General features: G+C 35.1%; 1 protein-coding gene and 1 long non-coding RNA gene across 2 annotated transcripts in view; both read left to right on the top strand.

The window, feature by feature from the left end:
• Positions 1-14,962, top strand: part of LOC109533338 (carbonic anhydrase-related protein 10) — a 119,445-nt gene extending 104,483 nt beyond the window's left edge. The window contains exons 9-10 of the mRNA XM_048663412.1: positions 10,711-10,851; positions 11,680-14,962. Coding sequence (XP_048519369.1) covers positions 10,711-10,851; positions 11,680-11,748 — 210 coding nt within the window. The 3' untranslated portion in view covers positions 11,749-14,962. The remainder of the gene's footprint in view (positions 1-10,710; positions 10,852-11,679) is intronic.
• A 5,799-nt stretch (positions 14,963-20,761) lies between these two features.
• On the top strand, positions 20,762-26,174 carry LOC125505841. The gene is made up of 2 exons (XR_007282462.1): positions 20,762-21,322; positions 25,975-26,174. It is a non-coding gene; the product is annotated as an uncharacterized LOC125505841 (long non-coding RNA).
• The last annotated feature ends 1,752 nt before the right edge of the window (positions 26,175-27,926 follow it).

The raw sequence follows: 27,926 nt of genomic DNA, 5'->3' as shown, positions 1-27,926 counted from the left end.
CTTCCCCTTTCCGATCACGCACCGATCCGATTATTTGGTCATCGACGGAAGGTTCTCTGATCGGAGTCGGATCGGAGTCGGATCGGATAGATGTGACCCGGCCTTTATACAGATCGGTTAAATATCTGATCCACTCTTCCTTTTTATGTGGTTTGGTTCTAGTTCATTGTCCTAATTTCGGTGCAATCTTATGAATCGCCACATCTGCTTTTGAATCCCGTAGAAATCACTTTCCAGGCGTTTGAGAACATTTCCCAGTGATCGTTTTTTATTTTTGTCATTAATTCATTAGTTGTGTTCCTAACCTTATATTCATTGTATGATTCTGGCGTTCGCATAGTAGGTACGGTATTTTAGATAGGCTTTTCCTTTTTCTTTACACTGTTCCTTAACTTCTGGGCGGACCCCATCGTCTTGTGCTTGATTACTTGGTTCACTTTTATGGTTAGTTTTCCAAGTGCCTCCCTTGCTGAATTCTTGATTCTTTCCCAAGCTAGATTGATGTCGTTAGTATTTAAAATCGGGTTTTCTTCGAGTTTTTGTTGTAACGTATTTTTGTATACGTACTTTATCGTAGGGTCCCATAGCAGCTCAATATTGAGTTTCTGTGTTAATATCACCAGTCTTGGTTGTTTTGGTATTCGTATATTCAATTTAATTCTTCCGAATGAAAGGTTATGATCGCTTCCTATATTTGCCGAATTGAGCGTTCTGATTTCGTATTTTACTTTTTGTTATTTGCAAATATAAATTTATACTGAGGTTTTAGGCCGAAAAGCGTATTATTGATAAGCAATTAATTGTAAGTACAAAGGTCTATCAATAGTTCCCCGTTATCATTCAGTACATTCTCGCTGAACCTTTGTTTAATTCCTGGGACTTTTCCGTTTCCAACTGGTGCATTAAAGTCCCCAAGCACTATCATGGGTTGGTCACTTGGTAGCGAGTCAATTGTGGTTTGGAGTTGGTCAAAAAACGAGTCTCTCAGAAGTTGCGTATGGTCCATACGCAATATATTCTGCGTATTTCTTTTGGCCTCTTCCTTTAATCTTCGTTTTCTGTAGGGCGCATATATCAATTTTGTTATCTGTAAGTTCATTTAGGACATCTTGGTCTTTGTTATTGTATGATCTCACATTCCAGGTAGCAACACGCAGCAGATCCTTCTTTCTCCAATTCGTTGTCCGTTTTATCGCGTGGGTGATCGTGGTTAGATCAGTCCTGTTCTGAGGCAAGTGTCCGTTTCTCTGAGCTTGTGGTGTCTTTTAGCCAGGGCAGGGTGCTAGCCTGACTCTGAAACCTTCCTCCTTCATAATTCATAGTCATCAAGCTACTCAGTTCACCCAATGACCATACAGGCAAGATTTGATCTCCTTCCTGATTTTCCGGTCTAGCCAAGTTTAATCAATTTGCTTCCAGAAGGACCTAATTTAAAGTTATTGACGGTCAATTGGACAAGCTCATTTGTAATCATTAATTCGTTTCTTGCATAATGAAAGTCTGCTCACGCCGCGTGCTGCGGCCAGTTAGTTCATTTAGATGTATATTTTGGCTGATTTGCGTGCTTTTAACCGAGCTAGAGCATTGTGTGATTTAACTTGAATACTTCCAACCGTTTAAAACAGCACAGCTGACTTTTCGTGCACGGTCTAAACAAAACACAGTTAATCCGCAAATGGACAGGACGATTTATAGTGAAAAGCAAAAACAAACGATGCCCTAATGCCTCAGTGCAGTTTTAGCGCGCCCAATCACAATTATTTCGTAATTTGTAAGCTTCTAATCCAAGTGTGATGGCGCGGACTTCCATCCATAATTCCGTCAATTGCGCTTTTTCCAATGAAAAATACGGCAAAATGCGACGTAAATCCGTGTTATTGTAAAGCTTTGCCGTCACGTCAACACTTTGTTTTGTGCGTTAATTGACAACGCGTGTAAATCGCATTTCAGCAGCTCATAAGCCGAAATCATTTTTTCAACGATTCGATAGGCGATTTTCAATTTTTGCCCGTTACCAAATTTTAACTTGGATAATGCCACAAGTGCCTAAAAATGTACGACAATTTCTCATAATAGCTAGATGTTTATAAACCCTAAATTCATGGAGCCTATAAATCTGTTGCTTATTGGTTCAGTTCAATTAATTGCTCGTTAGATTTTCAGTTATCTGTTTTTATTCCCTTTCTCTGAATGGCCAGTTTTCAAATTTCTTACAGTTATTACACTTCTTCTATGGGACTTTTTGTTTGGTTAACATAATGAAATACTCCCTTCTATTTTCTGCTGATAAAATCCAAAGCCGTTTTAATCAGATGTAGGTGACAGGGGTAAGCAGCAAAAACAGGTAAACAAAATTTTCGCTGCCTGTTTGTCTTTTATCAGGAGTCGGACACGGTCGTTTGCCGTTAGACGGTTTCAGCCAAACACCCTTCATAATAACAATAATAATCATTTTAATGGACTTTACCTTTATAAGAATGAAATTTACCAAACGCGTATTGAAAGAGTCAACGCAAGTAATTCAACTAGCTTTAAAAAACGCATTATTGATGGAACTTTTCTTGATAAGGATGATTAATCTTCAAGCTCTTTTCACATCCAGACTTTCACTTTGAAGCATCTATTCACGATTCAAATCTTCTTGTAATCGTCACTTTTAAACTTACTCAAAATCTAGTTCCTTCTTAGTGTTCTTCCACTTGAAATGCATCCAATTGCCTAGAGGAAAACAGAGTGGTTTCAGGCGCAAATAAAGTAAAACTCATTTCATACTCGTCAATTAAAAGGTATTAATTTAGTCAATAATGTTAAGTAAAATAAAAGAGATACCAGCACAAGAGTAAAATCAATTTTCTTAAGTTATTGACGTTCAAAAACAGAGAAACTGGTATAGGTAAAGCGCAATCAAATATAAAGGACAAGAGGCGAAGCGATATTGTTTCACAGTGAATGAACAATTACTGTAATTTTAGCATATTTTCTGCTACCTAAATAGGCATCTCTTAGCTCTCTAATATTTCAACAAGCTTCCCCTTTTTTCATAGTAACTGTGGGTGCTTTGCTAATTCAGAATTACTTCCAAACCCACTTTCCCCATACCATTCGAATTTAAGCAATTTAGTGTTTTATGCCTGAATTAAAAAATAATAATTCGCAGATTTTAATTAAAAAGAAGTAAATCATATCCATGCATCATGACAACTATGATAGTTCATGCGCCATTAATTTCCATCATCAATTCGCGCCAAAGTAATATTAAATAAATCAGGCATTGATCATAAAAATTGAGATATTCCGATCTATAATACAGCAAACGACAGTTTTGACTGACAAATGGTGCCATGCCCTTTCACAAAAATGTTTTCAGATGAATCTGTATTTTTGGGTAATTGAATACGATGATGTATGGGTTTTCGCAAGTTTCACCGCACTAAACAACAGCGTACAGTTAAACAAAACACCATTTGCATTTTAATAGGAAATACGCACAATAATTGAATAATCATCATCGTACGACGATTCCCCAAGGAATGAGCTGGAAAAGTAATTAGTGCCATGGAAATCGATTTTTTACATTAAGATAATTGCAGTACACGATGGCTGTATTATTCAAAGTTGGCATCTAGTTTTAACAACCACGATATTTGTTACTGAATAGTGTATGGTCAAATGTCCGCAAAGTTCTGCTAGTGGTGTGCGATTTACATCATTATGCAGAAGTTTGTTGCTGTTAATCAATGCTCTAAAACAGTGTTTCTGTTAATTAATGCCCAAATAGTGGTCCGGGTACTCAGGGGGGTCTGGAACCCATAACAAAAAATAAACAAAAATAGGCGAACAGGCAAATAGTGAAAAATACGTTCCAAATACAATTTTTCGGAAGTTTTAAGAATTAAGGTCTGATCTGGCAACACATCAGTGCTAACACATAGGCAAGTATAGTGTGGTGTTACAATAGTATTGTAACATAACGGGTCATAACGTATGCGAGTTGCGTCACGTTAAAAATAGGTTTCAAACACAATCTTTACATCCACATCCACAATTTTTTATATACAGGGTGTTCCGTAAATATGTTAAAATATTTTAACAGCGTGTTCTCCTCGTCATTTTAGAGGGGGTCTTCCTGAGAATTTTTTAAATTTGAGCTCTCATTTTTGAGATATTTGATCTCCAAAATGGCGAAAAATATTCGCTTTGTTGTTTTTCTTTAGAACGGTTGAATACAGAAACTTCAATTTTGGTACACATTATAAGCTAATTGAGTGCCATTTTATGGTAGTGTTTTGTAGTTTAGTTTACTTTTATACAGGGTAGAAATGTGGAACCCTTACTTTTGTTTTGATCAGAACTTTTTTGTGTCCACCTAAACTTTAATCAACATGATTTTTTTAATTACTACAAGTTATTTATCAATTTTTTTATCCCTTATTGTTGTTTCCTAAGTGCACTAGTTTGCCTCAAAAAAATTAAATCGTTTTGGCTTGATCAAAGCTTTCCAAGCCGTTAGATTTTAAGAGGTCAAGAAGCTCCTATAAACTCGCCTCCCGGATCTCCCGATCTAAACGCGCTTTATTTTTACTTCTGGGGTCATTTAAAAAATACGGTTTATTGAACAGAAGTGAATACAATCGAAGAACTTCAGGAGAGAATATTTAATATTTCGAACGAAATAAGAACTTCAGTGCAAAATTTCATTAAAAGACTGCGATTATGCCAAGAATGTCAAGGTGACCAATTGGTGACCTAATATAACATGGACTCATTGCTGTATCCATAGGAAAGCAATAGCTTGCAAAAAATGCCTCCATTATTATAATCGACCCTCTACAAAATTGTTAAAGTTGTTAATTTTATTAAGGCCAGACCAATAAACTCTCGCGTTTTTCAAGCAATATGTGAAAAAGCAGGCAATGAACACGTTCAACTCCTTTTACATACAGAAGTACGATGACTGTCCCGGGGAAAAATTTTGGCTCGAGTTTTTGAAGTTTGTGAGGAAATACGGATTTTTTAAATGACAATAAATTTGAATTAGCTGAACGACTTAACGATTTTTCCTGGATGTGCTTGACAGCACACTTACCGGATATTTGTGCTTTTTTACTCAATCTACAATTACACAGCAAAAGCATACATATTTTTGAGGCTAAAGAAAAAATAGAAGCCACCATACAAAAATTACATATTTGGGATAACCGTGTGGAACAATCATCTTTACGTACATTTTATGTATGTACATATTATCTTTAGATTTGTTTTTGAAATGCGCGGAAGAAACGTTGCCACAAGGGGTTAAATTTATAATTTGTCAGCATTTGCAGAATATAGCCAGAAGTTTTCGTGAATATTTTCCGGCGCCAAATAATAAAAACTGCTGGATAAGAAATCCGTTTGCTACCTCAAGAATTGAAAAAAATGCAACTCTTACAGAAAAACAACAAGATCAGCTTGTCGAGTTGTCTTGTAACAGTTCTAGAAAAGATATTTTTAACGACAACGATTTAGTTCACTTTTGGATTAAAATGAATTCTGATTACAACGAGCTCTCAGAAAAGGCTATTAAATATTAGATTCCATTTTGCACGACATATTTATGTGAACAGACTTTCTCTGTATACGTTCTTTTGAAATCAAAACAAATAAATCGACTGGATGTTGTTTCAGATATAAGACTAAAAATTTCAAATATTAGACGTGATTTAGATAAAATTGTGATAAAGTATTATAATTATAATGTTATCAATGAATTTTATTTTGATTTTTTATTACTCATTACTCAAGTATTTTAACAATTATTAATTGCATTAATAACATAACCGCATTACAACCGAAGAGTTGCTATATTTTTATTGTTGTAACGAAACTGTTTCTGGGAATTCCCATGATACTAGCGTTTAATTTTGGGGGTCCGCAGCTTCGAGACATTTGGGTAACACTGCTCTAAAAAAATCCAATGGAGTCAAGTCTGGCGATCATGGGGGCCATCTTATAGGCCCGCTTAGCCACTGGTTGTCAAAATTCAGATTTAACAAATCTGAAATGATGCACCGTCTTGCTGCGAAAAATTATTGTATTATATGTTGACCTAAAAATCTGTTATATATGTGACTCTTTAACTTTTGCTAAAACCAAAACGTCCCTGGTTCTGGATGAATGAACCACTGTTCGTTCTGTCTATTAAATCAGAAATGTCCGTTGCCCTGCTGTAAGCTAAATGAAGGACTGTTAAGGGTTCGGTTAGTGAGCGTTCCCTTACAACATCACATTGAAGCTCGAGCCCTTTTTTGCGGCAATTCACTTTGATGGCAAACCTGACTGTTTATGTGGGAGGAAAATAAAAAAAATGCGCTAAACACGAGCAATGTCAGTTCGTTGGCTACGTGACCAAACAAGCAAAGTCGACGGGTTAAATTGTTTTACGGGAATACTAAGCATCGTTATAAAAATAAACGGCCAACAGACCGAGCACGGTTCAACTGCCGTGCTCAAGCGAAAATAAACAAATCAATGTAAATTTTCCGCCATCAGATGTCTGCTATGGCTTTCCTGCAGCAAATTGTTTGCCTCGGATGCAAAAATCCCTCGGTAAATGCTGGAATTCGGGCCGATCTGTTGTTTTTCGCCGGAATCATTCCAAAAGGCAAAAAGGCAAATCTCTAGCTGTGACCAGTAGGAAACAACGCGCTGCCTAGATCAATACGAGCTTAACAACATCATCAAAAAATCGCCATGAATAAATCACACAGTGAAAACGGGGCCTTAGCGAAATTATGCAACTCCAACAATATCCAGCATAACGAGCTGTAATAGCCCGTTAGACATAAGGTAAACGCTCAACTTTGCCCGGGAAGTTAAGCTAAGGCCAATATTAGCTTATGATTGAAATAAAATGAATTTAAATCATATTCAGCAAGAAATTATAGATGGGCTGTTTAGAACCCGGCTGACTATTAGTGCATACGGCAGTAGATCGAGGCGAAAACTTTAAGCTGTGAGGATTACAGGGGCGTTTTAAATAGCCAATAAAATAACGAAATTTTGCTTTTCAAATGGTTCACTTTATTTTTATAGTCCTTGAGAAATTTTGAAAAAATCAACGTCATGTTTGAGTCGGTTTTGCAACTCAAAAGGAAACACGCAAATCTAAACTTCTTGAAATCAAGACTTTTTGAGAAAACTGCCAACATTTCCTTTTCGATGGTTCACTTGCTAAAAACGGTCATTTAGTTCTCTCTGGTATTCCAGAGAGAACATTTTTGCACTTCCACAAAGAACAGTTTTAACCCAGAAAGCGAAATTTGAATATCAGACACTTAGGTGCAAGGTTATGCTAAAATTTCATATTTTTCGTCCCGTTTTTGCTCATTTTGTTTCCGAGAAGTGAGCAAAAACGGGACGAAAAACAAGACATCTTACAGGTCATTCAAAATTTTCTTTCTGGGTTAAAACTGTTCTTTGTGGAAGTGAAAAAATGTTGTCAGTTTTCTTAAAAAGTCTTGATTTTAAAAAGTTTTAGATTTGCGAGTTTTCCTTTTGAGTTGCAAAATCGACTCAAACATGACGCTGCTGGATCAAATGGTCTTGGAAAAACTTCGAAAAACGCAGCGTCATGTTTGAGACAATTTTGCAACTCAAAAAGACACACGCAAATCTAAAACTTCTTGAAATCAAGACTTTTGTGAGAAAACTGGCAATATTTCCTTATCGATGGTTCACTTTCCAAAAATGCCATTTCTGTGGAATGATGTAAAAATTATAATTCTTGCTCATTTTGCTTCCGAAAAACGAGCAAAAACGAGACGGAAAACATTAACTTTTGGCATAATCTTGCACCTAAATGTCTTACATTCAAATTTCGCTCTCTGGGTCAAAACTACTCTAATTTTCTCACTCATGTTCAAATTCAAATTTATTAAACGGGAAAAAATCCATGGCGAATTATACAATGCGTATGAAAATATTAACATTCAATAAAAATTCACATATAACAATAACAGATAAATAATCAATAAATAAATTACATGGGTACCTTCAGATTTAGTTCGGACTTAAATGCTCCCAAAGWAATATAAAAATATTACAAATCTAAATTGTTAGCAGTCCTGCATACTCTGTCGATAATCATAAAGTGACTGTAATTGGTGATATAAGCTGTCAAGTAAAATATAGATTGACTTCTGACCGTTCTCTTAGGAACATGGAAATTCAATTTACTGAGCAAATAAAGGCAATTTATATGGTAGTTAATTAATTTAAATAAAAATATCATTCCGCTTTCCAAGCTTCTATGTTCAAGCGTTTGAATTTCTAATTGATGTCGTAATCGTTGGTAAACCAAATCATCTAAAGGCATAGATGTCTTGTAGGCGCAGTATCTTAGAAATTTATTTTGAATAATTTCTATCTTATTTATATGTACATGATAACTAGATGACCATATAATATTGGCATATTCGAAGATACTCCTGACCCAAGACATATACACCAGTTTTATACATTTAATACTACTGAAGTCTTTAGTTGTTCGTTTAAGATATCCCAACATTTTTAAGGCTCTATTTTTGGTGATATCAATGTAGTAATTAAATGAAATCTTAGCATCAAAGTACACACCCAAATCCTTTATACATTCACTGATTCCACTTCAACTTGTTTTATCATATATGGAAATAAAATTATCTGTTTTAGACGGGAGAACCGCATAACCTTGCACTTAGATATGTTCAATTGCAAAAAATTAACTTCACACCAGTTATTCGGAGCATTTAAATCCGCTKGTACATTTAAACAATCATCAGTACAGGTTATTCTTGAATAAAGCTTTAAATCATCAGCGAATAATAAAAACTTACAATATTTTACATTAACACATATATCATTGACAGCAATCGAATAGCAAAGGGGGCAGATGTCCACCCTGTGGTACACCAGAGGTAGCAGAAATTATTTTTAGATTTGTCTTGATTATTCAAGATGACTGTCTGAGTTCTATTAAGAAGGTAACTCTCCAACCATTGACATAAATTGTCGCCAAGTCCCAAAGCTTCCATCTTGAACATCAAAATTTTGTGAGGTACTCTGTCGAACGCCTTCGAGAAGTCAGTATAAACTGCATCAATCTGCTCATGACTCCCCATGACATTCAACAAGTCCTCAGAATACACAGCCAAATTGGTCACAGTTGATTTTCCTCTACAAAAACCATGCTGTTCATCGATAATTAAATGTTCAAAGAGAGGTGTAAACTTTGAAACTATAATTTTATCAAACAATTTTGGTGTCAATGAAATCAAATGATGTTATGACTGAATCGAATTTCTAAATCTCTATCCATCGATACCAATGTCTCATGACCAACCATTTCATCATGGTTGTCATGGGGTTCATGACCCTCCTTGTGTTGGGTTTATGTCGACAAACGATAATTTTTCTAATTTTATAAGAGAACACTGAATACTGAATTTCTACAAGATGACCCCACCTCCTGACTTGCAAGCTGGATCCGCCCCTGCTGCGTGCCTCATCAGTTCTCATTGTTTACAAGAATAGTTAAGGTTTATATCGCAGCGGTTAGAAGAAAGCTTCCTCGTGGGTTTTGCAGTTGAGTGGCAATTTAAAGAACCAGAAGAAGATAGAAGGCTACACATGAGATACGTAGGCAACACAGAAATTATGTTTATTCTGGTGCAAGCTTAGATAGGCAGGTGCAAAGCGACTGGGCCAATGTTAGTGGCCGGTGATTCTAAAATAAAACTTAAGTACTCGCTTTATGAGCCACCGCCTCAAAATAAAACCAGACAAAACCCATGAGACCATAAATACTTCTTAAAGGGCATTTTACGCGAAAAGTCGTAATTCACGGATTTAATTACTTGCTAGAAGCAATGATTTGGCCGCTGAGTGTTTTAACCCATGCAAAGTGTTGGAGGTCATCAGTTTTAAACCAGCAGAGGCGTGCAATTACACAACATAAAATTGGCTGTAAAAGACATCAGTTATCATTAGACCTCTCAAGACATTCTAGTTCGTTACAATTCACGTGCTATTCAAATTGGAATGCTTTTTACGAATTTCAATCGGTCAGAAGAGATTATATAGCCGTAGTCTAACTGGATGCAATAGTAATTATTTGAGCTAGCGACTATGGAGCACGCAGCGCCCAATAAAAGCTTCATTTGCACAACAATGCGGCTGCGAATTACTCGACTTGCCAGTTTATACAGTATTCCACCAAAAGTCCGTGACTATTAAATCGCATTGATTGATTGCGGAGTTTTGGTCGATACTATTCTCAAATTTTGAGGCGTATTTTACACTTTTTGTTATAAGGTCTAACTTGATAGCAAGTGATTTTTTTTGCGTCAACAATGTTGGTTAAGTATTTTATGAATCTGCTGAACTCAAATCTATGCAAATTTGCTATCCATCAAACATGAGACCATTTCAAAATAATACTTGATAACAAAGTTGAAATTCAGTCTTTAGCGGTTAAATGTGATAGAAATTATCGTAAAAAGCTTTTCAATATTTTGTAACCCCCATAACCCCTTAAAACAAATGATGCCAATTCTGAATCACCCTGTATGGTAAATAGTCATTCAAAAGAAAGTTCGAGTAGCAAGTAATTTTATCTGATCCTTCAGTTTGAAATAAATGGTGTGTCATAAGCTGTTAAATTATGCTGAAAATGAGCTTGTGTTGTTTCAGATGCACGGCCTGAGGCGTTTGATGCAAGGCGACTCCAAACACCCAAAAGCCCCCCTAGGAAATAATTTCAGGCCGCCGCAGCCCCTCCATCACAGGCCCGTGAGAACAAACATAGATTTTAACGTTAGAAACAAAGCAGCCGTAAGTATTGAGCCCGCCCGTTCCTTTGAAGGCGTTTCCTGTGTTTTTCGTGTTAAAAATCGAGCCTCATCAAAACGGGCAAATATCCACTCGAAATGTCACCTCGGCAGCAAATAAAGAGGTCCAGTCAAATATTGACATTGGAACCGGAGGGGACAATCAGCTAAGCGAGGAGCTGCAGTTGTTTGTTCGCGCCAATCAAGTAGACTTTTTTCACTTCGACAGCGTAAATATTTGGATTATGTTTCGTCAATTTTCCCTGGTGGCAATTTTAATAGTTTTGATGGCAATTTCCAAATTTCGCCTTCCCATGCTTCCGAGACACAAACAACCTGCGAGTGGGTGAAGCGTAAACTGCGGCCGATGCAGCAATAACGCAGCGCACACTTTGGAACATTTGAACTGATCTTGCTTAATGGTGCACCACCCCATTATCCCTTTTATTAAAGGACTAGTTTCGGCTCATGCCAGAGGTGTACAAGCAAATTGATGACGTTTAGCCAGTACGTGCAGCGTCTCTTTGATATTGTTTGGAAGACGGGCGTGCTAATAACAATTGTTTGCTCACTTGATACGGATGTTGAGACAGCTTAGCGATGATTTACGATGAGCTTATTGTCTACCCAAATCCCTGATTACTCGCTAGATTGATACGCTAAAGACGAATTACTAGATACAATGTTGGCTGCCTTTGTATGCCTGCGAAGATTTACACGCAAACATCGCAGTTTGCCGGAGATTAAAACCGGCTTACCACATTCTTACCTAAGCAGTTTAATGCGCTGCTCGATTAAAATCGCTTTATGAATAATTCTAACGGTGTTTCAGACGGGGAAGCAGTGTCCCAGTATGTACAAGGACGTCTACTACAAAGCCAACAGTTGGAAGCAACATTGAGTAGCGACGAATTCATAAATAATTAATTTACTTCAAACGAACGAAGGGATTGTGCCATATCTAAGTACAGATTAAGTACACGAAATCTTGATCATATCCGTTATTAGGTACGGACGAGTTTTAGGGGCGTCATCGCAGCTTTGGCGTTATTTTTATCATTTGATCCCTACCCGCCATCCGCTGAAATTGGTTTGTTTGCTCGCAATTTTTTTTGTAACTAAACCCTCACAGTTGCGTTGACTCTTGAATTTCAATTATTCTTAAACACAAGGTGTCCCAACGACAGAGTAAGTTTACGCTTAACTTGTATTATTTTTGCAATTAGCCAGAGTGCGGTAGAAAAGTTGGAATGAAATATCTGTTTGATTTTTGAATTCTTAAGTAAATTTTAATTTTTTTATTTTATAAAATATGAACTTAAACTGGATTTTTATTCGGCTTTAAAGATGATAATTTACATTTTCATGCTGTTAATTCGAACACTTTCTCCGTAGTCGTTCAACAGACATTTTTTTAAATTGCTAGAGAAGGATTAATCCTTCTCTAGCAGGAATAAGTTAATATTTGGTTTGTAAAATATTAAAAAATCCTACTTATTTTAAGTGGCACACTCCGTATATTGGCGCTGTGTTTTATTCAAGATCAGAAAATCTTAATATCAAATACATGGAACACCTTACATTTTATTTTATTTTTGTTTTCTCAAGTAAATTTAAATTTTTTTGGTATGCAAAATATGAACGATAATTTTATAGTTTTCTACTTATTCGGATTTAGCTATGAATCTTTCCATTTTCATGGTGTTGATAAATCCAAAATTCCTCTTTTGCCTTTAGACACCAAGTTTTGAAATGTGGCTATGAGGAAAGAGATCAACATAACATGTTCACTAACTGGGCAGCTGAAGTTCAATTAACTTGTCCTGGTCCGAAGCAATTAAACGACGAACTATTTAGATTATCGAAAAATGTCAGTTATTTGAAATGAATCGGAATTTAAATAAAAACAAATCACAAACATCACAGTAATTAGTTTTTCAAAATTTCTGGCAACTTTTTTCGTTTGCAATCTGATTCTTGCATCATTCGTAATGGGAACAAGGTTGTTAATTCTGCTCCAAATTCCTCAGTTCGTTCTGTGCAAGTTGCTTCTTGCGTCCTGATGTCCCACTTTTAAATGATTTTCAACTGAAGAATTCCAGTTCAGCTTCCATTTGTTCATGGTCGGAGCAAATTTGTTGCACCAGATTTTAATTTTTTGTAACTTTTCATCTTCATTTGAAACACGATCAGTGGAACAATCAAATTAATTTTATGTTTTTTAGAGCGTATGCGATGTTTTCCTTACCCTTGTGACCTGGAAGCAAAGTACTTTTTCGATAACAAAACTTGGGGAAAAGATGTACATTTAACGAAATTGTTCTTCTTTTGGAAATGTCCTACTTATTTGGCCATAGTTTCATAAAACTCTGGAATTAATAAAGCGAGAACTATTCATGCATTATTTGAGGAACGGTAGCCAATTTAGAAGCCTATTTGCCCTGGTTATTGTCATTTTAAGAGATTTAAAAAAATCTTTACTATTCCAATATCCGCCCACAGTGTGTTTGCATGCGATAATTGAATGAATCCGCAATAAAACAAGAGAAAAATAAAAGTATACATTGTATACATTGCATCAAGGTGTGTGATAAACGATAAGAGTTTTTCAAGACTTTTATCAAGCTTTTGTTGCCGTTTAGCAGACTTTCACAGAGTTGGACCGATTTTTCCCCCTTGTTGATTTATTTATTCTTGTGCGGTGATAAACGACTAGAGGAACTAGAGATGCGATCAAGCTAAACGGCAAAGGTGAGTTTTAAATTATCGAATTTGCAGTCAGAAACTCAGAAGAAAATATGTGATGTTTTTAAGATGATACTCGACGATAAACGATAAGGATGAGGGTATAACTGTTTAACAGAAAACGCTTGTTTGCCAGTTTTTGCAGATCTAAACTTAGATATTTCCAAATAAGCCTTTCTTCTTGTTCGTTGTTTTGGGTTTAATTTTGTCGAAGTTCTCGAAGGCCTTTTGCGTTCTGCAAAATTTACTGACGAATCATTTACATGTGAGTAACGACAACGATAAGAGCGAGGTAAAGAACCGAGATAAAAGATAAGTACCGAATAAAATGAATTAAATGAAAACACGCAATTTTTAAGTGTTTTGATGAGATCTGCTAGGTGAATGAATAGATTTCGTCATTATTTGTGTTGTAGCGGTGTCATGTTTGGCAAGTGCAACAAACCAGAAAATAGACGATATTATTAAAGCATTGGAACATTTTTTAAATGCATCCACCTGAAGGCTAAGTGGAGCTTAAACAGTGCAACATGTAGTTGTTTGTTTTGCTTTATTATTTGCAATTTTTTTTCTGTTCACTTTCTCATTTCATTATTTTCGTCCCAATTTGCGTTGATTTATTGGTCAGTAGAAGACACTTGTTGCGTGTTGTGTCTCTGCGATGATTCCCCGATTTGCGACAGATATTACATTGCCATTAAAAGTGAATGTTGAGTGAAAATCACACACAAATTCGAGACATATCAAACGCTAATTTTAAATAATATTGAGGATGTGCGAGATGTGTGGAAATCCATAGTAAATTAGTCGAGTTGCAGGGGTCGTAAGACGCGCCAAACAATCACGACCAATAAGCGACTGTTCATTTGATTGAAAGCCGTTAATTGGCCCAGGCAAATTACGACCAGACACAATCACCTCGAAAATCTAAAATAAATAATTATCGAATAAAAAAAATAGTGAACTGCTTTGTGTAGCTTTAGGATATTTCGTTCTTCAGTTGAGGCCTAAGATTACAAGCGCTGCAAAAAGCACACCAATTCTCTGGACGGATTTTGCGGAGAAATCTGTCTGCAGAATTTCCGGTTTCCAACTCTCTGTTACATATTAGGGATAAGTACTACTTTATGACTTACTTTAGTGAACGCATTGTACATTTAGAACAAATATATACTATAAATAAATATACAGAATAAGGTCACAATTTGGGTTGTTGGGTACCGATTCTTCCGACTGTAAAGCGCTTGTATACAACCCCATGTCGGTAGGATGGATACCTCAAGTGCAGAACTACCATTGTTGATTAATTGTTGTAAAATATTGAATTTAATTTGCAAATGTACCGAGGTAATAAAAAAGCCATTTAAATAGCTGGTTGTTTCATATAAACACCGCAACTGGTAGAGTTTGGAAGATAAATTTGGATGTCGGCCACTAGCAGTAGTAATAGGAAAAATGTAGTTTACTCAATAGTTCCGCTCTGGGGTAATTGTTAAATCGAACAGGTATTATTTAAACAAATTTCCACATACCTGTCCTGCTGAAACAACAAAAAATCCATTAGATAGGTTCAAATAACCGGAATTGATTTAAACGGTTTAAAAATACGAAGGTTCCCTGTCGCCTGCTGAATTATGAGCCCCTATTTCACAGCAATACCATTCACAATATTTCGCTTTATAGAAAAATCCCATGTTTTTGACTGGACCCAGATTTATGCCCGTCGGGGCATTATATTTACGCCGTCGGGTATTTCACAAAGGAAATCGTATTTTCTATTTACTTATATATTTATTTGGGCAGGAATTGGGCAGCTCCAGATGCCCGGTTATTAAGAGCAGTCAGATAAACCTGCAAAAACATGCGCTTCCTTGATTTGTAGTCAGAAAGGAAGGCTGAAAAATAAACGTTTATATTCAGCTGGGGCATATTTCACATCCAGGTAATTACATTTATCGGAATTTGTTCCCTGGATGGTCGTAAGACCGTTGCTCGCCCAGTTTCTTATTACTTTTCATTTTCGAAGACAATGCCTTTTTTGGTTTTGCTGCACAATAAAGCAACACAAAAAATAAGTTAAGTGCGCAGAGCGCGCCCTTAAAGCGTCAGTTGCTGTTCAGTGAAATGTGCAGAAGTGAATCAGTAGAAGTATGTTTAAGTAAAAGGTATGTATATTTTACAGTTTTTTTAATATGGTGTGAATTGTGGGTTTTGAACAAGAATTATTTCAATCATACTCCAACAAAATGGGATTTTTTTAAATAAAGTCCTCAACTGGCTATTCTTAAGGCGTTACGCCCATTACAAGCAATTCCAAATTGAGCTTTGGATGATCGAAATCATTCAAAAGAGTGGCAGCTCTCAAATTGCAATCAGATATTTAAAAATTCGCTAAATTTCAGAAAAAACCTAGACTGACCAGAACTTTACGGAATGAATAGGACAGGTAGAGTAGGTAAGTAAATTATTAAAACTTAGCCTGCACCGGGTTGCCGCTCAAAATTTGTACTCAGATATTGAAAAATTCGTAAAAACTCAGATTAAGTTGCGATTGAGAAAAACTTGATGGCCTTGAAAAATGTGTTCTTTACGGCGGTAATTCTATGAAATAGCGTCAATGGCACTCATAGCAAGATTAGTCCCGAAAAATAAATTATTGAAATCGCACTCGTATAACGCACTCAAAATACGCAAAAATTCAAAACCTTCATGTCGTTATCGAGCTAATTTTGCGGCATCAGTAGACAAACGTGCATTTTTTTAAATTTCGACGCGAAAAATGTCTTCACTTGCTTGCTTCCGCACGAATAAGTAATGAAAACAGTCTGCAACGAGTTGGATCGAAAATGCGTTCGTAGGTTGACAAAATCATAAAAACTAACAAAAACATTTTTTCGGCATATCTGGACAAAAGTCATATGAAATGCCGCCACATATATTTTACAGCTCTGTCACTTCTGCAGGAATAAATTATTGAAATTTTGTGCAGCGAGTTGCCGCTCGAAAATCGCACTATGTTAAAAAATTCGAAAATAAGTAGAAAGTGGCAGAATTTCCGTTCACTGAAATACTGTGGCTAACAATTTCTTAGATCGCTCGGTTCCAGCAGAATAAATTATTGTAGCTCTGCCTGTAACGAGTTGACCGAAATTTACACTTATATGTTCTAACACTGCCAAAAACTCAGAAAACGTCTCGATTGAACTCAACTTTACGGCAACAATTGTAGAAAATTGGTTCTATGAAATGTCGTGGCACATTCATGTTTTTTTTGCCCAATTTTAATAGAAGAAATCGAAATTGAGCTGAACTTTCCGACAGCTGCAGTAGAAAGTGCGTTTTTTTAAATGCGGTTAGAGTCACTTTTTATTTTGAAGGGTTCTGAAAGTCTGGAACGAGTTCTGGCTTGAAAATTGCACTCAAATGTTCAAAAATTCGAGAAAACTAAGAAGAAACCGGGTTTTCGCTGAAATTTATGACATCAATGAAATAATCGGCGTGTCGCGTAGCGTCCGCAGAACTGTATTATTAAAATTTAGTCTGTAATGAGCTGCTGTTTGAACGTTAAAAATTCGTGAAAACTTTTGCGATTGTAACGAAAGTGCGTTTCATCAAATGCCGCCTCGAAAAATTTTCTTTGCCCGATCACTTTAGCAGAAATGAATTTTTAAAATGATGTGCATCGAGTTGATGCTCGGAAATCACATTCACATTTTGAAAAGTTTGCAAAATCCCAAAAAAATAGTGCGTTCTCCGAAATACCGTCACAAACAATTTTTTAGTTCGATCGGTGCTGCGGGATTACATGATTAAAACTCTGTTTGTTTGTAAAAATTTTACAAAACTCATAAAACATCGCGATTATTGGAGTTAATCTTTATCGTGTCAATAGAAGGCTCGTGTGTTCGATGAAATGTCGTGGAAGAGATTTTCTTCACACCGTTGCTTCCGCAGGACTGAATTATTAAAAGTCAGTCCAGAGTTATTGCTCTAAAATTTAAGTCATACGTTGAAAATTTTGTAAAATCTTAGAAAAAACTGCAACCAATTTCAACTTTACGGCTGTAGTACACAAAAGTGAAATTAAAGTGTACACAAACACGAAATTAATAAAGAAAAAGTCGCGATTTACAGTAGAAAAAAGTGCAGTGTACAAAATGCTGACGCACACACTAGAAAATTGCTGTCGGCTGTTCAATAAATCGTAAAACCTCGTAAAAAGTTGCCACTGAGATCAACTTTAGGGCATAAGTACCTACACAAAAACGCATTCTCTTAAAAGCAGTCATAAGGACTTTCCTGGTCAGACCAGTTCCGCAGAAATAACTTATTGAAACATAATCTACAAAAGTTGTCAAAGCAACGTGTACCCAACAGATTCATATGCAGTCGTTTACTTTTAGCAATTTTCCTCAAGACGGCTGTTATTATCCAAAAATTGTCAAAGAACAAAAAAGTGTCTACACAGATTGAACTTTCAGCCAAATGGATAATTTTTGAAAATCTATCTATTTTTCTCAATGTTTCAATTTTCTTTAGTTTTCTTGTCCTCCGTTTGCCTTCGGTGGTCTGTGGGTGGTCTTTACTCTTAAATGTCTAAACACCAAGCGAGGATAATTGTTGAATGTAAATAATTGATTTTTCCAACTAATTGATTAAAAAAGCACAATTGAAAAATCAGCAATTAAGTTAAAATAACAATACCACGAACATGTAAATTAAATAGAGTGGTTTTATTTAATTACATCTTGATAAATGTGTAGCTTTATTTAATGTTTATTCGTTTTATCTAATGTCCGCATGGTTACCTAGTGTTTAAGAAAATTACTACTTCGTATAGGTTCATTTGTAAACAAACAAATTTCAAGAGTCAAACAACCGAAAATAAAAGAGCTTAAAATGCAAAATGCGAGATCGTTACGAGTGTTAAAATTACAAATCTTTATTGATTTGGGTCTAGTTTGTTTGCAGAATGAATGTCTGAGGAACGACTTAATTATTTGTCTCTTTTACTTTATTTCTCATTAACGTTGATTTACTTGACGACAAAATCACTTGAAAGCTCAAGGCAGTACTGGTGTTTTATGTCTGCGTTTCAATTAAAAGATGCGGTTAGTTCAGAGAGTTTCCAGTTTGTATTATTTCAACTCGGATTAATCTAATCAAAACCAAATTTAATTTAATTTGATTTATGTATTATTGATATTACCTAAGCCGAGATCAGAGGTATAATTACGCGCCTTAACTAGAATATGCATATTTGCTTTTGACGCTTATGGGGGCACATTAATTGTCGAGAACCCAGAACTTAACATTCGTTTAGATGATATGATAAGTCAGTAGTTTATTTACAACTCGTTTAATTTTTCCATATCACTTGATTCCATATTTCTAATAATGAAGAAATCGAATAGACATTGTGTACGAATTTCCTATCGCTTCAATTTAAACAAACATTAAAACAAGTGGGTATTTGATGAAATTTGGGCCACACTATATTCAAATAAAATCCCAAACATTTGCAAATAAACAGCCTGCGTGTATGTATGTATAGTTCTCAGTATCGGTATGAAAACCATAATATTTTGATCATTACGAAATCCTGGTTCTCTCTTTGTACATCTGGTCTTGTTATTGAAAACACAACATTCATCGCAAAACTGTGCTTTAACTGCAACAAAATCCGCCATTATATTTGTCCAGTTGCTCTACTTAAATTGATGACTAGACGAAAAGTGTTAAACGCTGGCTGTTCTTGGGAAAAAAACCAGCGCAAGTGTTAAGCACATGTGGTGGTGACAATAATGTGTATGAACCCGAAACTTTAAGCTTTTGACCTATCTATCTATTTTATAGGAATAAAATGATTCTCGTCGTTCTGATTAGGCGTAATTTATTGCCGGAAGAATAAGGCTTGGTTTCGACTGGACTTTCATGTTCTTTGCTAGTCTGTCTATTCTCACTATAAAGAGGACAAACAAATTCAAGTAATGAAATTAAGGGTTTGATGTGAGAAATTCGAACTTTGAAAATGTGTAGCAAATAGACCTGAGCAACCAATGACACTTTAAAATATCAAAAATGAATCCTATTTAGAAGAACTCGAATTTAGTAATCTCAGATTCCATAAAATTGGAAAATTTTGAGTTTTCTAGTGTAATTCTTAGAATTCCTCAACAACTAAGAACTGAGCACTCGCTTCCTCGTTGAACAGCTTGTGTCTAAAATATCCAAAATTAGCTGTTTTACTAAACAAAAAAACAGTCAAAGAGAAGATTAGAATATTATTCAATCAAGTATCAATCTCTCGTTTGAGCTTACAGGTAAGGTACACTTATATCTGGCGGATTTCGGCGTTCTTTTTAATTTTCCCTTAAAGTACGCTTAAAATAAAGCACATTCAGGATAAAAATGCGGATGGTCCATCGAATCACGCTAGAAAACATTTACAAACTTTTAAAAAATCTCCATATTGTGCTCATATTTATGCCATATGTTGTGCAGTTGCCAGACTGCACAAAATGGTTATAACTAAATGGAATAGTATACTTTCATGTGAGTGCTGTAAGTTTGGGTTATCACAGACTACTCATTATTAATGTTGTAAGGCTTAAAGATGCGTTGATCTTGGGTTAGTGTAGGTTCATTGTTCATTTTTAATTCATTTATCTGATTTTAATTAATATGTTTGACCATATTTTCTCCTTATGAACATATTTCCTCAAACATATTCCAGTTATTTAAATGAAATTTCTCTTCTCGGAAAGTGCAAGTATACATAATTATGCATGGGTTAAATAAGTGGCAACATTGGATTCTGTTTAATTTCTGAAGTCCAATTTATCAGACATTCCATGCAATGCCGCCCAAAATGAGTAGAAGACGTGATGAACATATACCCAATCAATCATCAGGTTTGAAATAGGTTTCAGAATTTTGCAAATATTTATTGCAAGGCATCATAGGTCAAATTGTGTGTGTCGAATCATCAATTGTTAGTTCTTAAAACATGATTTAATAGTATCTGGGAAATCACATTTTCAACGATAAATGCCGGGTCGTCTAGATATGATTTTTAAAAGTTTGTAAGTGTTTTTTTTCTGCAAATTTATGGACCATACGCATTTTTTTTTGCTGAATGTGCTTTATTTTAAGTGTTCTTTAAAGGAAAATTAAAAACAACGCCGAAATCCGGCAGTTATAAAGTGCACCATCACTCAGCTTATATACAAATGCATCAATAATGCTCACTTAAAATGCAGTCAGAAAGAGACTCTGTTGAGTCACTCTGGGAAACACACTGCCTCATTCCAGCCTTCACCAAACCGCGTCAGTGTGCGAAATAATATAAATCCATGCAGCTTGAGTGTGAACCGCGCTTAAGTCCCGTACGCAAGAAACAATTCCGAAATGTACACACACGCCTTGTCTTGAAAAACTTAACAGTCTTTTTTCGTCTTGCTCGCCAATAGCATCTGGCCGTTCCTCTGCCGAAACTTTGCGGTCTCTTCAGGATGAGTTTGCTTCACGTAATGTTGCCCAAGTTGTTGCTCTGTCTGATCGTTGTCTTGACTGTGCAAATGTATGGCATGGCCAAACCCTTAGCGGACTCTATTGGCGCTACTGTAGTGAAAGTTGGTACCACCACCACCACTACCACCACTGAAATGGTCTGCCTTTATGGCTTTGAGAGGGTAAATGGCACGTGCAAAGAGATATTTTGATTAAAGGTAAGCAGCCACTTTTTATCGAACAAATGTTAAATACCCCTTGATACTTTTTCCTCCTAAATTTTTGACGGGCGCGTCCTAAGCTAATTATCAAACTCGCAATTATTACTCGTTTTGGATTCCCAATTTTTTTTACTTTCTCAGCAGTTTTTCCATATCTGACATCTTTTTCCCGAAAAAATGACCAAAATCTCTTGTTTTTATTAACTTCAAAGATTTGCTTTTGAACTTGGGTAGCACGATTTTTCACAAGCCTCAATTGTCGACTTTAATTTCTTCTCTTCCTAAATCAGATTTTACTTGCTTGGAAAATTCTCAATGAAACACATAAGGACAAGTGATGGACCTCTACCAGGGCCTCCCAAATGACCCGATTTAAACAGCATAGATTACTTGCACGGATGTCATATACAGGGTGACTTTTTAGTGTCATAGAGTCCATTATTTCCGATGGTGTTGAACTTTCGAAAAATAGTTTCATATAAAAGTTGTTGACGCACAAAGAGCACACATTTTAAAAATATCTTATATGAAACAGAGTGTCTCAGAAAAGCGAGGCAAGGAAAAATATATAAATAGTAATAATAAAAAATATCGATATGATACTTATTTAATGACTTCCATAGCCACCTTACAAAATGTAACAACTTTTTGTTAAATTTTTAAATAAAATAATTTATAATTTGAAAACGGTTGATTTCACAGCTTAAAGTGTAAATGCAAATTTGTAACTTTGTAAATTGTATATCTAATGACGTATTAATATACAGGTACTTCCATTTGAAAAACAAAAGTTATATTGCGTTAAAAAGTTTTAGATTGAAGTCCACATTGTTAACACCCTGTAYAATGTATTGGTATTTTGGTTCAATAGAATTCGTAATGGATCTGTGGTGATTGGAAARACGTATTTTTTGCTTCTACAATGAATTTTTAGATACCATGTTTTTAACCAAAATTTTACTAAAATGGCGATAATCTGCCAACGTCRCAAGTAAGAAAAAARCAATTTACGGTGCATATGYAGCGTTTCAAGCTGCATTCCATGAGCTAATGAAAAATGCGTAGTTCTATTTAAAAAATACACGTTGATCTTKYCTTGCTTTTCTGAGACACTCTGTATCATATAAGATATTTTTAAAATGTGCGCACTTTGTGCGTCAACAACTTTTATATAAMACTATTTTTCGAAAGTTCAACWCCAACGGAAATAATGGACTCTRTCGCAYTAAAAAACCATCCTGTATGTAACTTTATAAATCGAATGTTATTTGCCTTTAGAAACATTYAGAGCASMTTCAAGAAAACAGGAAATTTTAGTGTGAGAACGATAAACTAAYAAACTTGACTAAAAAAAACTARCYAAAAAAAATTAAACAGTAGATTACGATTRCTTATACGCGGATTTGTTTAGCGAATTATCACAAGCAAAAGTACACAAAATGCAAATTCTTAAGCAAAACAGATAATTGGTTTTATTCTGCAAATACCAGCAATTAAAACTAAGAAACTCATACCGCAACAGTTTTACGTACAACTATAACAAAACGACCAATATTTTAAAGACATTCCTCTTGAAAAACTGAAGACGTCAAAAGCAAAAACACCCTGTATAAGCAATATGATGACCAAACAATAGCCAATATATTTTGAAAAATTCGTTGTTTGCATATTTAGACAATCGGTCAGAAAATCGCGGTTTTGGTCCTTCGAGCAGGATTTTGCATAGTTGATCACCGTTATTTCCATTCGGTCGTGAGCCGGAATAATTCTCCGGAGCAGAAAAAAAATCCCGTTTTCGATTTGGAAGACGCAGCAAATATCCAAATCAAACTGGTCAGAACTATAAAATGCTTTCCGGTAGCTGAAAGCCTAAGATGCTGCGTGATGATTCATCTATCTATGAAATTAAGAAATAGTTTCGACATTACAACAAAAGCTTTTAAATAAGAAACCCTCTTGAAAATGTATGCAATGTTAACCATTAATTTGGTGTTTTGCCGAAAGTTTAATTTCGTATTCAGCACAACAAACTGCTAAAGTTGGGAGTTTAGGAGAAAATGTGTGTGAAAATTGACACAAAACCTGAATTAAAAATATACCCAAAAAACCCTCACTAATGGCGCAAATCTCTTTCAGTCCAAAGCAATGCTTTTTTCCATACCAACATTTCCAGCACCGACTATCTTAGAAAAAAAAAACCATCAAAACTTAACGTAAATTTTTAACGCTTATAAATATGTTCAAAAGTTTTGTTTTTAATTAAGGATCGATGGATATCGCATAGTTGTCTCGCTAATTTGTTGGTCAAAACGAAGACCAGAAGTAAAAGTATTTGTCACTACCAAAACGGATCTATATTTTAAGCTGTGAAGGTGTCAAGTTGGAACGTGGCAACACGCAGGCCATCGTGCATCTCACATAGACTCGTATGTGTGCGAATACGACAACCGATGCTAGCCACGTTCGTGAATGAGGAAATCGGTTTTATTTAATGGCAATCGAGTCAGGGAAAAGTTAAGGATTTTACGACTATCGCCTGGGTTTTAAGCAACAAGCTATTGAATTTTTATTTTTTTTCAGTTTCAAGTAGAACCAACTTTAGTTTCTTCTTGTTAGATATTTCCTCTAATTGAAGCCTGAAATAATTTATCTCTGACTTATTAATGCCTAACTTATTCGGATTGCATACGGTTCGATAATTGTCCCTAACAGCACTCAGCTGCAGATTTTTACGGCTAATCAGCCCGGAGAAGAAAAAAGTGATAAGAAAAGGTCAACGCAAAAAGACGCAAGTTTAGCCAATTCTTTTTGGCTTCAGTACTCGAATTGGAAAATGAAAAATTATCCAGACTCACTCTTTGAAATTAGTCCATTATTGCAGTTCAATCTGAAATTAACCGGAACGTATTTCTTTCATTTCGTTTAGAACGGTCATTTTCAGCTTTAAACAGTTTATTTGTTTTAAGTCAAATGCAGCAAATCGAAAATATGATTTAACTCCGTCTAGATAGACACTTCCTTCTTAATGTCTCAAAACACGCTACTTCGTTGATCTAAGAACCATATTTATTGTCTCTAAACACATTAGTTTTGGAGGAAAATTGTGAATAAAGTAGTTTTCGATTTGAAATTTGCATTTTTGATGAGTTACATATATTTTCGCTTCAATTCTCTAACTATAATTTAGCTAGAAAATCCAACAATGATTTCTATATTTTATACTAATTCCAACAATATTTTAAGAAATGTTTAACCATCTTGCTTTAACGTTAGGTATTTAGAAATGGTTTTATCAATACAAGTGTTTTTGTTTTTTTCTTTTTCAATTAATTTGGAAAACTGTGAATATTAATCGTTCTTCTATTCGATTAATTTCAAAAAATGCTTGCAAATGTAAATACTCTATAAATGCAATGTAATTCAGCCTGAAAATTTCAATATTTTACTTTCCTCGGCTTCTTAAGGTTTACCTACTTTCTATTTAAGTTAGGAAAAGTGGTGCTTTGGATCGAATTGCAAGGAAAAAGTTCGATTTCTTTCGGGGGGTGCAATTTTTAGAGCAATTTTCAAGAGGGTTGAAATAGATTTGGCTTCTGTATTAGAAATCCTAGATTTATAGTCACAATTGACTATTTTATTTACTAGCAACCGCAATATGCGTATATGAGGCAACTGAAAATATTAATCTCAAAAAAGTGAAGGACAAAATTAGCAGAAAATATTTAAAGCTGCCAACAAAAAATAACGATAAAATAAATAATAAAAATATGTTTTTAATTCTTATCTCTCCGAAATGATGAGGATTTTAAGCAAGTGTATTTATTAACGGAAAGCAAGCTACTAAATATTTTTTATTCTCTTATTTTCGCGCAAGATAGTATTTTTTAATGCTAGATTTTAAGCGCAATCTTCTCATATGTTGCACACATGTGAAATTTTCTCGAATTGGGCAAATTAGTCTAAAAAATGTTTTAAATGGTAAAAATTGGAATCCAAAACTATTGCCACTGAAATGTAATGAGTTTATCTTGCACTTAGGGAAATTTCTTTTGTGGAATGTAGTTTTTAGCAACTTTGGCTCATTATAATTAGATCAATTTACACCTGAAAAGTCGCGCAAAAACGCTGGTTACAATCAAATTTCCAATTTGAAAATAGTTTCTTAATTGACACGACGAAAAACTTGTGCTTGCACTATGAAACGTCCAATCGATATCATTTTGAGAGAATTCGTGCGTTAGAAACAACCGATTGCAAAAAGCCAAATTTAATAAACAAAATCAGTGTTTAAAGTCAGAACTGAAATTCGCTTCAACGTTTGCATGCGATTTGGATCAAATTAGGAGTTTTTTTGCCCAAGTGATTAGAAGTGACCCAGATTCGCCTGAAACTATAAGATCACTTGAATGCTTTGACCGATAAAAAAATTTGAAAGGAAATTTCCAACATTTGGCCGAAATTACGAAAGAGGATGTGCAACCTCTGAACCTCCCGATAAAATTAATGAATCAAATACGCTAATTATGAAAATGTATTCGACTCGGATTTCATTCAGCAAAAGGGTCAGACGGTATTTTTAGTTCATTTGTCATCGTTCAGCTATTTGCTTTGTTTGTTTGTTTGGTTTTGACCAGGTTTTTACTTTTTAGAAATTCGACCCAAAGGATGTCCTGGCCGAGCGAGGATCTTCCGAGCTGTACATATTAATTAAATTATTATTTATTGTAGTCTAAGAGCTTATGAATCAGTCGCTGTTCACATGCCACTAAGTGAATTATGTTACTTAAGATAGTTTTATACAAGGTGTTTGTAAATAAGGTAATGCAAAATAAAACGACCGATTTTTTTATCAATTTTTTAACTGCACAGCCGTCTGACATTGAATATCCAGACCACATCCAGAGACAGCCAGATTAATATTTAGTAATTCGTTCATTCATAAATTCACCGAAACACATTGCTCATGCTCGACCGGGTTTAATTGGAATTAAATGGTCGGGAATTTCCACAACAGCATTTTTATTAAGCCTCGTCAAATCTTAACAAGATTAAGTAGATGCATGTGATTGACGATGTCAAGCCACTCACACCATGTGGCCAGAGTTTATTTAATAATTTAACACTGATTAAGAAAAGCTCAATCACTGCCTCTACGGGAAGAAAGGTCAATAATATTCATAAATCATCCCAAGTTGAGCAAAATTTCGCAGTAGCAAGTTGGTGTGAGTTCATTCAAACCCGCCTGGATTCCAGCCAGTCTATAATAAAGCATGACCAATTATTGTGGCGTATTTAATATTCACACACAAATCGCTTCTTATCGTTAGTGCTGTAACACAAACAAATCATTATTAGCTCTGTCGTAGTACATGATAAAAGCGATTCAATATTTTTAACCGCGATTGTGGTGGAGACCTCTGCTGACCATGGGAAAGCTAGTAAAAGTAATTTTTCTAATTGCTGTTTTTATTGCGCTGCAAATACAGGGTGCACCCAACAATTTGCCTCGCAATTTCACCAAAATGGGCTATCAATTTGTGAACAAGTGTGGAGAGGGCGAGATTCCTCTAAGAGGCATGTGCAGACAAGTGTTCAATTACTATGATCACTACTAGTCACCGAAGGTAAGAATTTTTGCAGGTTAATTAAAACATTTTCTCAGGTTACCATTAAAATCTTTATAATGTATAAGGTGTCTGGAAAAGCGGACTTCTTTAAATGTACTGTCGCCCTCTACGCACATACTTAAGGCCTCTAAACACGGACCCCGACCGATACGAAATAACTGTTCCGTTCCGGTTTCGGTCCAAGGCAAAATTGAAAATTTCGGTTCCGTTACGGTTCCGGTTTAGAAAATAATTTCCAACTCGGTTCCGTTCCGGTTCCGGTTTTTTTTTGGTTCATTTTGGTTCCAAAATCTATGTGTAACAACGAACGAGGACAAAGATACTCTAATTAGGAATCTCACTATCTTTTTCCTTGCTTGTTGTATTATACAAGATTATGTATTATACAACGTTCGTATTTTTGTGCGTTAATATAGTTATTTTACGAGACGCGCACAGCTTTTTTTCTAATTTTAATTAATTAAGTTTATTGTTTTGACATATAAAGTGAGTATTTATGAGTAAAGTAAATAATAGTGACTTCTCAGGTTAGTAGTAATAAAAAATATTTTTTCCAATTTTGATTGTTAAAGTCAACACTTTTGACACATTTCAAAACTGATAACAATGACGAAACGTTCTACTTTTCTTAACCAATTGCGAAAAACAAAATCGTGCGAACTGGTGATGAAAAGATACCGGTTGCTACGGTTTTACAAATTAACAGTTAATAAAACATACATAATTCACTATTTTTACTCAAAATTAGAAAAAATAAAAAAAATGTTTGACGAATGAAATATTGCCAGGCAGATACGGGGAAATTTGGTAATATAGCCTTGTAATTTATGTTAATTTTGCCCTTAGCAATGTATTAAAATGTTCAATTTCCGGCTGCCTAGAGTATTTATCTATATGATTTTTCATGGTAGATGATGACATTTTACACAATTACATACCCTCCTCAAAAAATATCTTATATCAAGAAACATTAC

Source organism: Dendroctonus ponderosae, unplaced genomic scaffold, assembly GCF_020466585.1.
Source record: "Dendroctonus ponderosae isolate FM_Combo_2020 unplaced genomic scaffold, Dpon_F_20191213v2 Dpon_F_20191213_1, whole genome shotgun sequence".
Taxonomy (NCBI): Eukaryota; Metazoa; Arthropoda; class Insecta; order Coleoptera; family Curculionidae; genus Dendroctonus; species Dendroctonus ponderosae.
The sequence above is the reverse complement of the archived record's forward strand: the minus strand, read 5'-3'. Positions and strand labels throughout refer to the sequence as shown.